At 34.9% G+C, this 15344-nt stretch overlaps 1 protein-coding gene across 5 annotated transcripts in view; it reads right to left on the bottom strand.

Moving 5' to 3' along the window:
- Positions 1-15344, bottom strand: part of EXOC1 (exocyst complex component 1) — a 67097-nt gene that overhangs the window by 39359 nt on the left and 12394 nt on the right. For 3 of the 5 annotated variants that reach the window (XM_023737325.1, XM_023737324.1, XM_023737326.1), the window contains exons 4-9: positions 13890-14049; positions 8745-8932; positions 6452-6679; positions 6121-6253; positions 5134-5243; positions 4101-4154 (exon numbers count right to left, since the gene is read on the bottom strand). In XM_023737325.1, coding sequence (XP_023593093.1) covers positions 4101-4154; positions 5134-5243; positions 6121-6253; positions 6452-6679; positions 8745-8932; positions 13890-14049 — 873 coding nt within the window. The remainder of the gene's footprint in view (positions 1-4100; positions 4155-5133; positions 5244-6120; positions 6254-6451; positions 6680-8744; positions 8933-13889; positions 14050-15344) is intronic. The other 2 variants (XM_004382887.2, XM_004382888.2) reach the window with 1 other exon arrangement.

The raw sequence follows: 15344 nt of genomic DNA on the forward strand, positions 1-15344 counted from the left end.
TATTTTTATTACTTTCATTATTCAACTAAGGCAATTTAGGTGTACAGAGAGGTTAATTAGCTCGCCCAAGGTCACACTGCTAGGAAGTGTCAGAGTTGGGATTTTCAACCAAGGCAGTTTAGTTCCAGCATTGGCACTCTTGACCACTTTGGTATACTGATTTTCTAACAGAATTACAAATTCATGTCAAATGCTGAACAGATTTTCAAGATTTGGGAACTCTTTCCTTCTATGTTATGAGATGTCTATTTTTGTCTTCTTAAAGAAAGAAGAAAATCTGAGCAAAGTTCCAAAAAAATCACAAAAATTGATCTTAAATAATCACAATTCTTTCTAAGCTTCTAACCAGAGATTAACAACTTATGTTTAGAAAAATGTGAAACATGCTTAAGGAAACAATTTTTGTGACATGAATATTGGTGGTTTTATTTTACTCTATGATGATGTTTTCTGTAAACGTACGTTGAGAGAAGAAAAATTTTCAAACTTAAGCATACAGCAAAAAACCTTCACAACTTTAGTTTTTAATGTATTTTAGTTCATCTTCTCTATAAGCATAATCAGACTCATCATATTGTCAAAGGTAAAGGTTCAGAATCATGAGGTCTCTGTAGAACTAAAGCAAAAAAAAGCAGAGAGCAATTATCCTTTTAAAACAAATCTTTCCAAAAACAACTCAAGGAATTGTTTGAAGGACATTTTTTATGCAAATATTTCCTCAATTTCATTAGCCTGAATTTGACTGCCTGCTTTCAATTATCAGAATCCTAATTAGTGTAACTGCTTGACTTGCCTAGCTGAATATCTTTCTAGATACATGAATCCCTAGTAAATATAAAGTTATGGATCAGAGTCAATAATTTCAATGGAAGCTGGGTATGTAGGAAGATCTGAAAGATCCAAAAGAATCTAGCCAACTTTAAAAATATCACTCTCGTATTATATTACAGTAAGAAGTGGGTATTTAAATAAAATCGCACTTCAAGTTTCATTAGAATATAGGTATGTGTAAGTACTAATATGATAGCTCCTTTATAGATAGCATGCTCTGGATTAGTGATTCCCAAATGCAAAGATGATGTCTTAGTTATCTAGTGCTGCTATAACAGAAATACTATAAGCCGACAGCTTTAACAGAAATTTATTTTCTCACAGTTTAGGAGGCTACCCGTCCAAATTCAGAGCGCCGGCTCTAGGGGGAGAATTTCCCTCTGTTTGTTCTGGGCAAAGGTCTTTGTCTCTTCAGCTTCTGCTCCTGGGCAATGTTAGTGTGGCTTGGCATCTCTCTTCCCCCATCTTGTGCTCTGCTTGCTTGTTCAATCACTTTCATATCTCGAAACACCCTACACTAATCCTGCCTCATTAACATAACAAAGACAGAGAAAGCCTTCCCCTGGAGCTGGCACAGTGAATTCAGACGTCTAAGCCTTTGAACTATGAGAAACTAAATTTCTGTTTGTTAAAGCCAGCCAGTTGTGGTATTTCTGTTAAAGCAGCACTAGGTAACAAAGACAGTCAGTCTCCAAATTTTATCTTCTAATTTTAACTCGTGTTAAAGAAGACCGGGAGTGAAGCTCTTAAATTACTGTTATTTTGTAATCAATAGATTATTTCCACTGGATTCTTCTGTACAATATTTATAAATTTTGTAATATCTATACATTACTATAATCTGTATTGCATGAACTCTGTTCATGTCCTATCCTATGCATAAAGTCGTATCTGATTACTTAAATCCTCAGTAAACTCACTTTTAAAAAAAAGTATTTTATTGTCTCTTTGGTGGAACTATACATGGCAAAAAATAACCTAGTAGACATTCAGTAATTTCTACACACTTTGTTCAGTTACATTAGTTACATTCTTCAGATGGTATCAACATTCTTATTTCCATTCTAGTGGTTCAGTTTCATTAACCTAGTCTCACATTCCCACAATGTTCTCATCTATGCTTTAGAGTATTTGTTGACCAATTGGTCTCAAATAGATGATTTTTTAAAAGAGCGCAGTACTCAAAGGTGATATTCATCACTTTATGAGCTAACCTGGTATTTACCTATATGGTGACTTGACTTGAGGGATAGTTTTGGCTCAAGGCTTAAAGAATATCTCAGGGTAATAACCTCGGGGCCTTCTCCTGTCTCAGTGAGTCCAGTAAGTCTAGATTTTTTGAGAATTTGAAGTTCTGTTCCACATTTTTCTCCATTTCTATCAGGATCCATCTACTGTGGTCTTGATTAAAATGTACGGTAGTGGTAGCCGGGCACCATCTAGTTCTTCTGCTCTCAGGGTACAGGAGGCCGTGGTTCATTACGACAATTAGTTCTGTACACCAGTTACTTCTCTCCATCTTGGGTTTCCTTCTTTCTCTTTTGCTCCAGATGAGTAGGGACCAATAGTTGTATCTTAGATGGCTGCTCACAAGCTTTCAAAACCCCAGATGTTACTCACCAGACTAGGATGTAGAACATAAACTTTATGAACTATATTGTGCCAATTAACTGAATTGTCCCACAAGACTATGACTCTGTATTCAAACCAAGAAAACTAATCCCATGAGGTGACTGGTTATGTCTAAGAAGTATCAGATTCTGTGACCCTTATTTGTTTTATATATATATACATATGTTCATATAATATATACATACACATATATTACATATATATGCATAGCCCTATATACATACATATATATTTTGGATGTTGTTGTTGTAAAATTATATATAACACAGCATTTACCAAAACATCTTTTGTGTATGTGTATTACCGAGTGGCATCAGTTATTTAATGAAGCTGTGCACCCGTCTCCCACATACAGTGCTACCTTTTCCATTACCTTAAATAAAAAGTAACTACTGTTTGCAGAATGAATCCTCCATATCCCCCAGTAAACTCACTTTTGATTAAATCTCTTTAGTACTTATAATTTATAGTTCTACAACTAGCAATTTATTATAAACATTGTTATACAGCTCTAAGTACATTAGCCTTGACTCCCCCTTATAAGTATCCTGAAAGAAGAAACTATTTCTTATTCTTCCATATGGACCAGAATACAATGAAAATGTGGTAACTGACAATGAGATATACCATAATAATATGTTAATCAAACTTTCCCAGCTAGTTTGTCCCATGACCAGGAAGAGAAATGCCCATGTCTCCTGACTCTTTTGCTAGGTAACCTGATGAAATGAATTCAGCACATAGTGAATCTCTTGCCTGTACTTGGGAATCCTCCTCTACCTTCTTCAGCACATCCCAGGTTGTTGCAATGTTCTGGTTTTTTAACATGCATCACTCGTATATAACAATACGTATTAGACTTTCAGAAACAGGAAGCATTCATTTTGAACAAAGCCGTTAGTTTACAAGGCAAAAAAGCAAAATCACAAATAATTGCATGTTACAACAAACAAGAGTGCAGAAAGAACTACTGTTTACTAACTAGCATTTTCAATACCATCTACAAATGTGGGTAACATTACTGTCAACAGTGTAATTTTTAAACACTAAGAAATAGTGTAGAGATGATTGCCATTGAAATAATAATTAAAGAAAAATGTGAATTAGTATTTTCTATGTGACTTCTAAGTTTACTTTTTTCTCGATACTTTTCAGGTCAAGTGAAATGTTGAGGGAATCTTCCTTGATCTCCCCCACCTCCCTTGCTTAGTTAGGAGGTCTTCTTTTATGCTCCCACAGTACCACTATCATAACATTTTCCTTCCTAAGTATATCTGTCTCTTTCCCCTATACTATGAGCTGCCTGAAGGCAGAGACTGCCTCTCATTTATCCCAAGTCAATGTCTGGTATGCATCTCCATCACCTGGAGAATGTTTATTAAATAAATGAAGGAGTAAATGAGTGAATAAAAAAAAGAATGACAGGAAGAAAAGCAAGCAGAATGAGATTAAATGCCTTTTTTTGCCAAAATAAACTCTTTACTTTGGGACATTAAAAAACTGCTACAAATATGGTTAACGAGTAGTTTAAATCAGCAAGATAAGTTATAATCTGTAAAGATTCTGTTGCTTTTTAGTAAATTTTATACAAAAAAAAAAAGAATCAGAGAAGCTTGAGCCAAATTTGATGTACTCACAGGAACCAAAAGAAAGTAGGACCTGTTACAGAGTTGAAGGAGGGCCTGAGTAAACTAATCGGAAATAAAATACAGTAAATACAATTGTTTTAGAATACTGCAAAGTGAAAACAAAGTAAGAACCCAATGTTTCACACATTTCTTGATCTTCCCCACCAGATTTCTCCTGAGTATTTTTTCACCCAATAACCCTAACAAAATAAAAAAACAAAAGAGGTGAAAAACATAAAAAGTCTAATTACACCAGATATTAAAATGCCTTCTACTCAAACTCCTCTAAGATACTCTTAATATTATTATTGCCATGACCTTAATTCTAACACCCCTTTCTATATAAAAATACAGACAAAGGGTCTCTAAGAAGATTAAACCAACTGAAACTTACAGTTGGGATGTAGACATTTTTTTCACTTATACACTATCTATATAAGTACATAGAAAGTATGAAACATTCAAAACACTGAAATCAAGTCCCGGTTCTCACCTCAAGATATTAAAAAATAAACAAGTATATTTATAAACCTGTAACAAGTTTGGACTTACTTATATAAATAAGAACATCTAAAGGAGCTCTGGTAGCACAATGGGCAAGCACTTGGCTGCTAACAGAAAGGTCAGCAATGTGAACCCACTCAGCAGCTCCTCGGGAGAAAGACCAGGCAATCTGCTACAGCCTAGGAAACCCTACAGGGCTGTTCTACTCTGTCCTGTAGGGTCTCTATAAGTCAGAATAGACTTGATGGCACAAAATGGCATAGGCAATAAATATGCATAGTTGTTTATCTGATTTCTGGAATCAGAGAGTTTGAGCTGAAAGGAACTAGATTTATCTAGCAAAGGTGGTAGCTGAGGCCCAAACTTCATCTATGAGCAAATATACACATATTTCAAAATCTTAAGATCAAATAAATGTGTAAACGAGTATACTGTGACCCCAATGAAATACTTCAAACTTTTTTTGGAATTTATAGTTTAAGGTAAGATATGAGTAAGCTAAAGGAATATGCCAGTTTTAACAATAAAACAAAATTACCTGTTGAACAAAAACATTGTTGAGGTGACTGGCCAGTCTCCGGGCAAAATGCTCTCGCAAATCACTAAAACGCTGCTGCTGCTGCTTGACTGCCAGAAGCATGTCATGGCCTGGAATCAGAACAAAAACGGGTTAAAATATTTCCCTTAATGTTTTACGCACACATTTACAAAGGTACTCCTATTTAAGTTTTAAATAACTCATAGTTCCACTGGTTCGTACATTTGCTTTATAAAAGAAAGGTAAACAGGAGAAGAAATTATCTAGCACAGTAGTTTTCAAAGCATGATCCAGCATCAACAGCACCTAGGAACTGTTAGAAATGTGGATCCTAGGGTCTAAGCCCAGATTTCCTGAATCCCGGGGTGAGGCCTGGCAATCTGTGTTTAAACAAGCCCTCCAGGTGATTCTGAGGCAAGCTCAAGTTTTGGAACCACTGGTTTAGCAAAGAGGTCCCTGGGTAGTGCAAGTGGTTTGCGATCAGCTAACCTAAAGGCTGGCGTTCAACACACCCAGTGGCTCTGTGGAAGAAAGCCCTGGTGGACTGCGTCTGTAAAGATTACAGCCAAGAAAACCCTATGGAGCAGTTCCACTCTATAACACATGGGGCTTCCATGAATCAGAACTGACTCAACAGCAACAGGTTTATTTTTTTGTTTTTGTTTTTTTTTTTTTTGGTCTAGCAAAACCTTAGGCTGTCTGGTCTAATCAAAGAGTTACTATCTACTTTGTGCTAGGTTCTTCGGACAGTACTGAAGAAAACTCATGGTATTAATCAGAATTACTGGAAGTCAATCAGAAAGAACTGAAAACAGACAAACAAACTCTTAGCACCAGCAGAAATATGTTTGGAAATAAGTGAAACCTGTTTGAGTAGTTAATAAAACTAAACCACTTGCCCATATATTTGTTGTTAAGATCTTTATACAAAGTTACAGGCTTAGTCTCAGATTCTTGGTCAGAATTTATTATCACCAGTGAATATACCTGGTCGAAGAGCAACATTCATGCACTGCAGAATGGCGTCAGCAGCATTGGTGCAGGCCTCAATGCCTCTGGAAGAAGCAAGATCTCCTTCCTGAAGGGCCTTTATATGACCTTTGGCCAAGTCCATGTGGTTCTGGAACATATGTAAATATACCATTTACACATGTAATTCTGGGAAATTTATAGGTAAGATATTATTCAATCCTATCATCTGGTCTTTGGAATTATTTTAAATCCTGAACTCATAAAAAAATTAGAAAATGTTTATAAATGAGTTTGATACATTGTCACTAGTTTTTTCGTTTTGTTGGTAATTTGTAATCATACTTACCACAAGGAACTCTATCTCAGATAGGAGTTTTAGATTATTGGTGTTGCTAAGATGAATTAGGTGGTTGCTTTCAGAGATCTGATCCATTTGTTCTTTTACACTTTGAAGCATTTCCTCATAACTGCTCAGTTTCAATTCAATCTGATCCACCTCCTTTAGCGCCTCATCCAGCAACTTCATCAGGATGTTCACTTGCTTTTCAGAGGCCATGATCGACTGGATGTTTGCCTACAAAGTTAAAAGCAAAAATAACACTTATTAAACGTGTAAAAGAAGTATAAAGATGAAATGTTGCTAAATCTTCTTGAAAGCAGGGTAACAAAGATCGATATATATCTAGTTTAATGTATCACTTTATACTTACATTTGATAGTATTTCATGAGGGTACACTTTGCCTCTGTATCAAGGTTAGGGACCATGCCTCACTAGTTTATAGTATTTCCATAGACTGCTAAAGTAGGGTTCTGCTTCAGAATATCATCAATAGCGGTATATTCTCATTTTTGTAAACTGAGGGGCATTAGACTATAACATCTCTAACATTTCTTCCAATTCTATGAGCTATACAAATTTTCTATGCATCTTAATATTTATGTAAAACACTAAATAAAAGCATAATCACCTATGTAATAGAGCTTAGCCAAGAGGGTAGCAGTGGTATACCAGTCTTGGAAAGATAATGGAATTAATTTATAACTGTAGTATTATTAGGAGTAATAGGATATGGAAAAACATACAGGCCAAAAAACAGCTCCTTCTATCATCTTTCTTTTCTCTTTCATTTATAACTTTTTCCTAAGCGCAGCATAACAAACTACCATCCCTTACCACTGTTTTTTAAATGATTCTGACTACTGATTCTGAATTCCTGGAAGTACAAGAGCTGACAAACCCAAAATTAAATTGCAAAGCACTTTGATGGCTTGGAACACATATACAATATTAATCAGAAAACAAAATATAAATCACAAAGCCACATTAAGATGACAGTAACATGGTATGATGAAAAAACTTAGACAAAGAATTAAAGAATATCATTGTATAGTTGACACTGTGATTTCACACATTATTTTATATACTTTTTACAATAATTCCACTGTACATGTAACACAATTGTAAGAGTCAGTGGAGCTCAGAGGCTTGAACTTGCCCAGGACAATTTCAATTTTAACATCTTGAGGTTTCTTCTAGGCTTTGCTTCCAGTGAGTTTTGCAAATTTGTAAGCGTGGACAATTTATGTAATCTATCTGGGCCTGAGTTAGATCTTATAACTTCTGTACTTTTCAGATATAAACTGCCAAAACTCTAAGTCTTTAAAATGATTTTCTTAAATGTTTATCTTTAAAAACAAAACAACAAATGATCTTGTTTTAGATTAGCCTCAAGTGGTGCTACTTATAGCTTTTTACTTTCTAAAAGATGTGCATTTTGATTACAGACTTGGAAACTGTGCACATAAATTAAAAGGATCACAGTGGTTAAGAGCTTGGCTGCTAACCAAAAGGTTGGCAGTTCGAATCCACCAGCTGCTCCTTGGAAACCCTGTGGGGCAGTTCTACTCTGTCCTATAAGGGTCACTACAAGTCAGAACCGACTTCACAACAATGGGTTTGGTTTGGGTTTTAATCCAAAACATTTTAGCAGAGAATGAAGCATCCTTTTGCCCTGGCTTTCCTGTTTCTAAGGAGCCTGGGTGGCACAAAAGTTAAGCACTTAACTATTAGCCTAAAGGATGGTGATCTGCTTCTGAAAAGTCACAGCCTTGAAAACCCTATAGAGCACACTTCTATTCTGAAACACGCGGGGTCTCCATGAGTCAGAACTGACTCGCTGGCAACTAACAACTCATGTTTCTACCATAATTATTTTGCTCCCTTTTGGTAAATGAGTCACTTCTTTCAGCCTAATTTCTCTCTAATTTATACTTTTTTCCCCTTCAAACCATAAAAATTCTATTATTTTGCACTGAATTATTCTAAGGTATTCCAGAGGCTGGGGGAATCATATCACAAATTGGCTTCTGGTTGGCCCCTTTTTACTTGGATCATTTCACATTAAAAACCTCTCAAAATTCAAAACCTCAGTCAATTGCCTCCACTGGCCTAATAGGAATGGTCCCATCTTTTGAAGACAACAGTGAAAGACTGATGGCAGCTGGTAATGTGTTTACAGATAAACACAGCAGTAATCACACTCGAAAGGCTCAAGTGCCGAGACAGTAAAATATGAACATTACCAGTCTTCTCAATCATCTACACACTGCTCATTCATGGAGTACAATAAAGTCTTACCCCATCTAGCACCTGCAGCTCTCTGGACAACTTTTCTGCAAAGGCCTCAGCATTAGAGATTGCATATTCACAGCCTTCCATCATTATTTCAATATCCTGCTCTTCTCTTGCATTTAACTCTTGGTATTCATCGACTGCTTCTTCATCACCTCCAGCCACACTCTGATTTTCTCCACTTGGAACAGACTCTTAAAGAGGGTAAAGGTAAAAATACAAAACAGATTAGTGAAAAAGTAGGAAGGATTACTAACATCATGGTACTTATAGCTAGGTAAAATCAGCTATAAGCACAGGTCACATTTAGGGGCTGAAACATAGGAAACAATGATTTAAAATAGATGAAAAAAAACCTTTACTTTTATTAAAAAACTATATGTGTTAATGAAGCATTAAAAATTTATAACAAATAAAAAGCATGCAGTCCAATTCACTGATTTGTAAGTGTTAAAACAGGCTTTAGTCACAATTTCCCCAAATACAATTAAGCTAAAAAACAAAAGCAAAACATGTGGAAATACCCTAAGCTTTTCTTTTCCTACCTGAAGTGCCTGTTGCTCTTTTAAGGAAACATGATTATGTATTTAGGACACATGGAAACAATCTGCTTTCCTTTCAGGAAACATTTTCCTTTTTGTTGTTTTTGTTCACCTTTATCATTTTTTTCAAATAACTTTTAATTGAAAGAAAAAATATATCTACAGTTGACAATTTATTTTGGGCACTGAAAATATTAACTTTCTCTTTGTTTACAAAAATTTCACATGCATTGATAAAATTTCTAAAGATACTATAGAAGCTTTCTCAACAGTAAGAAGAGCAACAATATGACTGTTTGAAATTATAAAAATTTAAATAGTCTTCATGTTTCTTAACAAAAGACCAAGAAGTCAAATCTGAAATGCTCCCTGGAGAAATGTTTTAGTTCAATTTTTTGATAGAACACACTTAGTATGTGGGCATTTGTATAAAGGTAAGTATTCAACTTATGGGCAAACCAAAACCCAATGCCATCGAGTTGATTCCGACTCATAGTGACTCCAGAGGGTTTCCAAGGCTGTAAATCTCTACGGAAGCAGAATGCCACATCTTTCTCCTGCGGAACCACTGGTGGTTTCGAACTTCCGACCTTTTGGTCAGCAGGCGATCACTTCAACCACTACACCACCAGGGCTCCTTCAACTTAAGGTTAGGAGAGGTAAAATGCAACAAATAATTTTTAAGCCCTAAAAGATTACGTTAGCACTCTAAATAAAGTTATAGACTTTCACAGACTTAATAGGACACTTTATTTAAATCTGGATGCTTTTAATATTCATTATTTTGTATAAAAATGAATATGTACACTCAGCATGGCTTTAAACTGACACGTTTATTTGTCATAGAACAAAAAACAGCTAATTCAAACTAACATAAAGGATTTACTCTTAAGAATGATAATAAATTAGGCAATTTAGATAACTTCCAAGAAAGACAAACAGAGGAACTAAAACTCTTGCTACAGGCAATTAAAGATTATAGAACACAGATCTCCTTATCATTTGAATAAGTCCATTTTTAGTTCATTGAGGAAATGTTAAACTGTCATATGTGATGGCTTATCAGCCACTAGGGGACAGGAACTGCCCAAATCATTCTGTATTGCTCCTTAAAATAAACAAATATGTCAAATGATCGTAACTGCTTCAGAAGTATTTTCTCCCCAGTGAAACAGTCCTTTGGAAGCCAACAATGAATACGATCATTAATTTTATTACACTATGGATTTTGTGCTAATAAACTTGTCCCTGTACATAATTTCACAAAATACGCAACCAACAGTACGTAACAACAGCAAGTAATAAAAATACACAGAATAGAAGAAGAAGAAAAGGTGTTACGCACCTTCTGTAACTTTAGGCAGTTCTGGAGAGTAAAAAGGTATGAAAAAAGCAGAGGAAAGTAAGCAAATGATATTAGCTGGGTAGAAAAGTATACAGGTTTAATTTCTTTTTTTTTTTTTTTAAATACTACTCATACCTCACTTGAACTTCATGCTGAAATTAAGGTTTAAAAGACAACATCAAAACCAACTACAAAGTGGAAAGACTGATAAGAAGCAAAATTTCCAGTGGTCCTTTTTCTTAGTCATTTTCTGATATCCACTGCCATCGAGTCAATGCTGACTCGTAGCGACCCTATAGCACAGAGTAAAACTGCTCCATAGGGTTTCCAAGGCTGTAAATCTTTATGGGAGCAGACTGCCACATCTTTCTCCGATAGAGATGCAGGTGGGTTCGAACTGCCGACTTTTCAGTTAGCAGACGAGTGCTTCAACCACTGCGTCACCAGGGCTCCATTTTCTGATAATGACTAAAAATATATTCATCTTGCTATCTTCTCTTAGCCTTTTAAGAAATAGTACTGGCTTATCCTTGGAAGAGAAAACTGGGAAACTGATGATTTCCTGGAAAATATTTTTAGGTTAGTTATGACTCATGCATTTAGTCAAATCAAGGCCCAAAAGCTTTATCCAGATACTCCCTGACAATGGATTAGTTACAAAACACTGTTAGAAAGGACAAGATGGAGACAATTAAAAAAGCACATGAGGTATCAGTTCAGGCTGGCTTTTAAGTATCCAAGTCAAAGATTCTTTTTAAATCTGGCTGTAAGTAAAACAAACAAAAAAGGCAAAAAACAAAAACTTCACTCTACTTTAACTGCTAACAAAGTTGTCTTTTAAAAAAGAGAAGCCCCAATTATTTAGCATAAAAATTCAATTGCCACCATTAAAAACTACCAATGCTAACATTCACAATTAAGAACAGTCTTATTTATTTGAATAATTATCTCTCAAAGGGAGGTGGTGATAATCTGTTTTATAACATTGTCCAAAGCTTATAGATGTATTTATTTTTAAAAAATGGGAATTCCCAAGATTTCAAGGTCCATCAAAACAAGTTTGTAGACATAATAAAGCTATTCCCTGAACTCCACTAAACCAAAGCAATGGTTACTGATCTACAGAAAGTGATTTTCAAAGTGTGAACCTGAAGAATCTTCTTGGTATTCTTAAAACTGGTCTCAATTAGGGTTAATATTTATAAACATGAAAATGTCTATGATTTTGTTGTAGGCCCTGAAAAATTAAATGATTTACTCATTTTTTTTTTTTTAAAGCTAGACACCTCATTCTCAAAACAGCAATTTTCTTCTTACTGATTTTGGTAATATTTCTTAATGAAGTGAATCCAGGTAGGATATGTATTTTTCAGTACTGCTGACCTAATGAAATATATTGTTTAAAACACGTCTTGGGCAATAAATAACACCTGGAAATATGTACCATCTGAAAACAGTTTGAGAGTCATTCACTTACTATAATGTTCAACCCTGAAACAGAAATAAAAGGTACTTAAACTAAACCACTATTCAAGGCATGAAAAAATACATTTCTTTGAAGTCATTTCCTCAAAACCACGGCCAAGACCCCGGGAACTAATGTTGGTGAGCTGGCAACCCTGGGGGCTCTGACACAAGACCAGTCCAATTGGGGTGAGCAGCACAGGGCTTGACAAATGTGGCTTGCCTCTGCCAGTCCCAAGCATTAAACCCCAAACCAGAACAGATCACAAATTACAGTGAAACCTGTGAGAGCCAGAATTTGACGGAACTGCCTTGTTTTTCCTAGTCTCACAAATTTTTGCCTTTGATAGGGTGCAGTCCTACCACTTTTCTATAGCTCATTTTAGTGGAAAATATTTGAATTTTCCTTCTCTGACAGATTTCCACCTTACACAGGTTCTGACTCTCGCAGGTTTTATTGCAAATAAGTGTTGTGAAAGAATACTACATTCAAAGAGAGAAAGATATATGGCCAAGTACAAAAGAAATAAGTAAACAAAACAGAGAAGGGACAGAGGCATGTGACTAAATAAATGAACAGCCTGACCCATTTAAACTGCCAGTTTTGTAGGTCAAATGGTGGACTATTGGCAATTTCAGATGGTTCAAACTAACTGAAAGGTTCTAATTTTAAATTCTAATATACAACTTAGGACTAACGTAAGTTTTCTTTATAATACATAATTTGGGATATATCTAAATTTTCTTAATAACAAGAGCAACAACTTTTAAGTTCTCTGTTTACCTATATACTAGCTGTTACTTCAACTGCTTTCTTTGAGATAAAGAATACAACACAAATGTGCATCCATAAAGCACACAGAGCCATCTTCTTATAATGTGTATGTCTTTATTCAAAGAAATTTTAAAAGAATAAAATTTTATCATTTTAGTAATTAACAGAAGTGTTTTTGTCTTGCAACAACAAATGATCCATAATGAGTAACATTCTCAAGGCTATATTGATGAAAATATCCTAATTAACTTCAGGTTTAAGGGTTTTTATCCTGATAATATAATAATAGTAGCTAATATTTATTGAGTACTTACTATACACCTGGTACTGTTCTTATCACTTTCAAAAATGAAGTAAGCTAATCCTCACAACAACTGTATGAGGTAAGTACTATTATCATTTCTGTTTCTGAGATAAGGGAAACTGACACATAGAGACATTAAGTGACCAACCAAAGCCAGGATTTGAACCCACGCAGTCTGACTCCAGAGTTGTGTTCTTAACCATACCTACACCTACACTCTGCATAAAAATATAGCTATAAAGATATTCATCCTAGAGCTGTTTAAAATAAATAAAAGTTGGAAAATTAAAAATAAATGATTAGTTAAGTAAATTACAGTACATTTATACAACAGAATACTATGATGCCATTAAAAATAATGTTAAGGTAAGTACTTAATAACATGAAAAATGTTCATGATATATTATATGAAAAAGTATGGTAGAAAACAGAATGTAAACTTCTTTATTTAAAGAATTATTTAAATATGTATTAAAAAGAATAAAAGAATATCCAACAAAACGTTAACACTAGTTATCTCGGGAACAGATTTATAAGTAATTTTTATTTATTTAACTTAATGTTATCAATTTTCTATAATGCATAAGCATCACCTCTGCAATAAGTTATTTTAAAATTCCTTTATGATATAACGTAATTCAGTGTTTTAATTTTATAATATCGAACTATATATTCATTTGAAGATATACTTAATTTACATATACATTTTCACTAGCTTTACCTTCCAAGAGCTGTGAACTAACATTGACAAAATCAATTTTCTTCCGGAGATATCGTTGATTCAACTTCCAAATGCACGAAATAAATGCATTCTTCTCAGCAGTGCTGCTGGCAACCCACTTATATATTTTTTCAAAATGTAAATCAAATTCAGGATTTTCCTAAAATAAAAACATACAAAAGAAATTGTTTGTGATCATATTCTTTTTCATTATTAATGTGAAATCTATATTTCAGTAAGACAAAAAGAAGCTGGAGCTGTTCTTGGAAAAAAAAAAAATCACCATTAAAAACCTACAAAGTGACTTGAAGAGAATGGCTCAGAGAATTCAATTTATAACAAAAACTTCGTTTACCTGCTGTCATGGATTAAACTGCGTCCCCCCAAAATATGTCAACTTGGCTAGGTCATGATTCCCAGTATTGTATGATTGTGTAATCTGATGTGATTTCCTTATGTGCTGTAAACTCTATCACTATGATGAGGTTATATGTGATCTCCTTATGTGTTGTAAACTTTACCACTATGATGAGGTTATACTGATGAGGTTTACAAGATTAGATAGTGTCTTAATCCAATCTCTTTTGAGATATGAAAGAGAGAAATGAGCAGACACACATGGGAACCTCATACTACCAAGAATGCAGTACGGGGAGCAGAGCGTGTCCTTTGGACCTGAAGTTCCTGCGCAAAGAAGCTCCCAGACAGACCAAGGAAAGATTGATGACGTGAACCTTCCTCCAGAGCCTACAGAGAAAGTGTTCCCCTGGAGCTGACGCTCTGAATTTGGACTTGTAGCCTACTGGACTGTGAAAGGATAAACTTCTCTGTTACAGCCATCCACTTGTGGTATTTCTGCTATAGCAGCACTAGATGACTAAGACACCTGCCAAAACAAGCAGATGAAAAACAGTAACATACTGCTTTGGTAGTTTTTTCTTATCCCCCCTTACATCTAAGAGTCAAAGTACAGAATGTCTACCCATGGCCTTGGGTCTCAGCTTCCTAGTCTGTAACATGAAGATGATTTCTAATTGAACTCTGACCTAATTTTTCTATTTAAATTGCCTGTGGAGTTTCAAAGTTACATCCTTTCTTTGGTAATATACTATTATTCATAAATGTGATTTGACACTAACTCCTTGATAAGAAATATATCTTCTAATTATAACATATGAGAAAAAATACAATGTATATCTTGGTGTGATTTCCAAGAACAAATGAGGTAAAAAGCAAGGATAACTTCGAATTATTTTCTATTTTGAAAATAAAACCCCATTGCCGTCGAGTCCATTCCAACACATAGCAACCCTACAGGACACAGTAGAACTGCTCCATAGGGTTTCCAAGGAGCAGCTGGTGGATTCAAACTGCTGACCTTTTTGGTTAACAACCAGATGCTTAACCAAAAATACAGAATGATTAAAGGTGTTTCAAAAGCCAAAAATGCTGGTG

The sequence above is a fragment of the Trichechus manatus genome, unplaced genomic scaffold, assembly GCF_000243295.1.
Source record: "Trichechus manatus latirostris isolate Lorelei unplaced genomic scaffold, TriManLat1.0 scaffold00101, whole genome shotgun sequence".
Taxonomy (NCBI): Eukaryota; Metazoa; Chordata; class Mammalia; order Sirenia; family Trichechidae; genus Trichechus; species Trichechus manatus.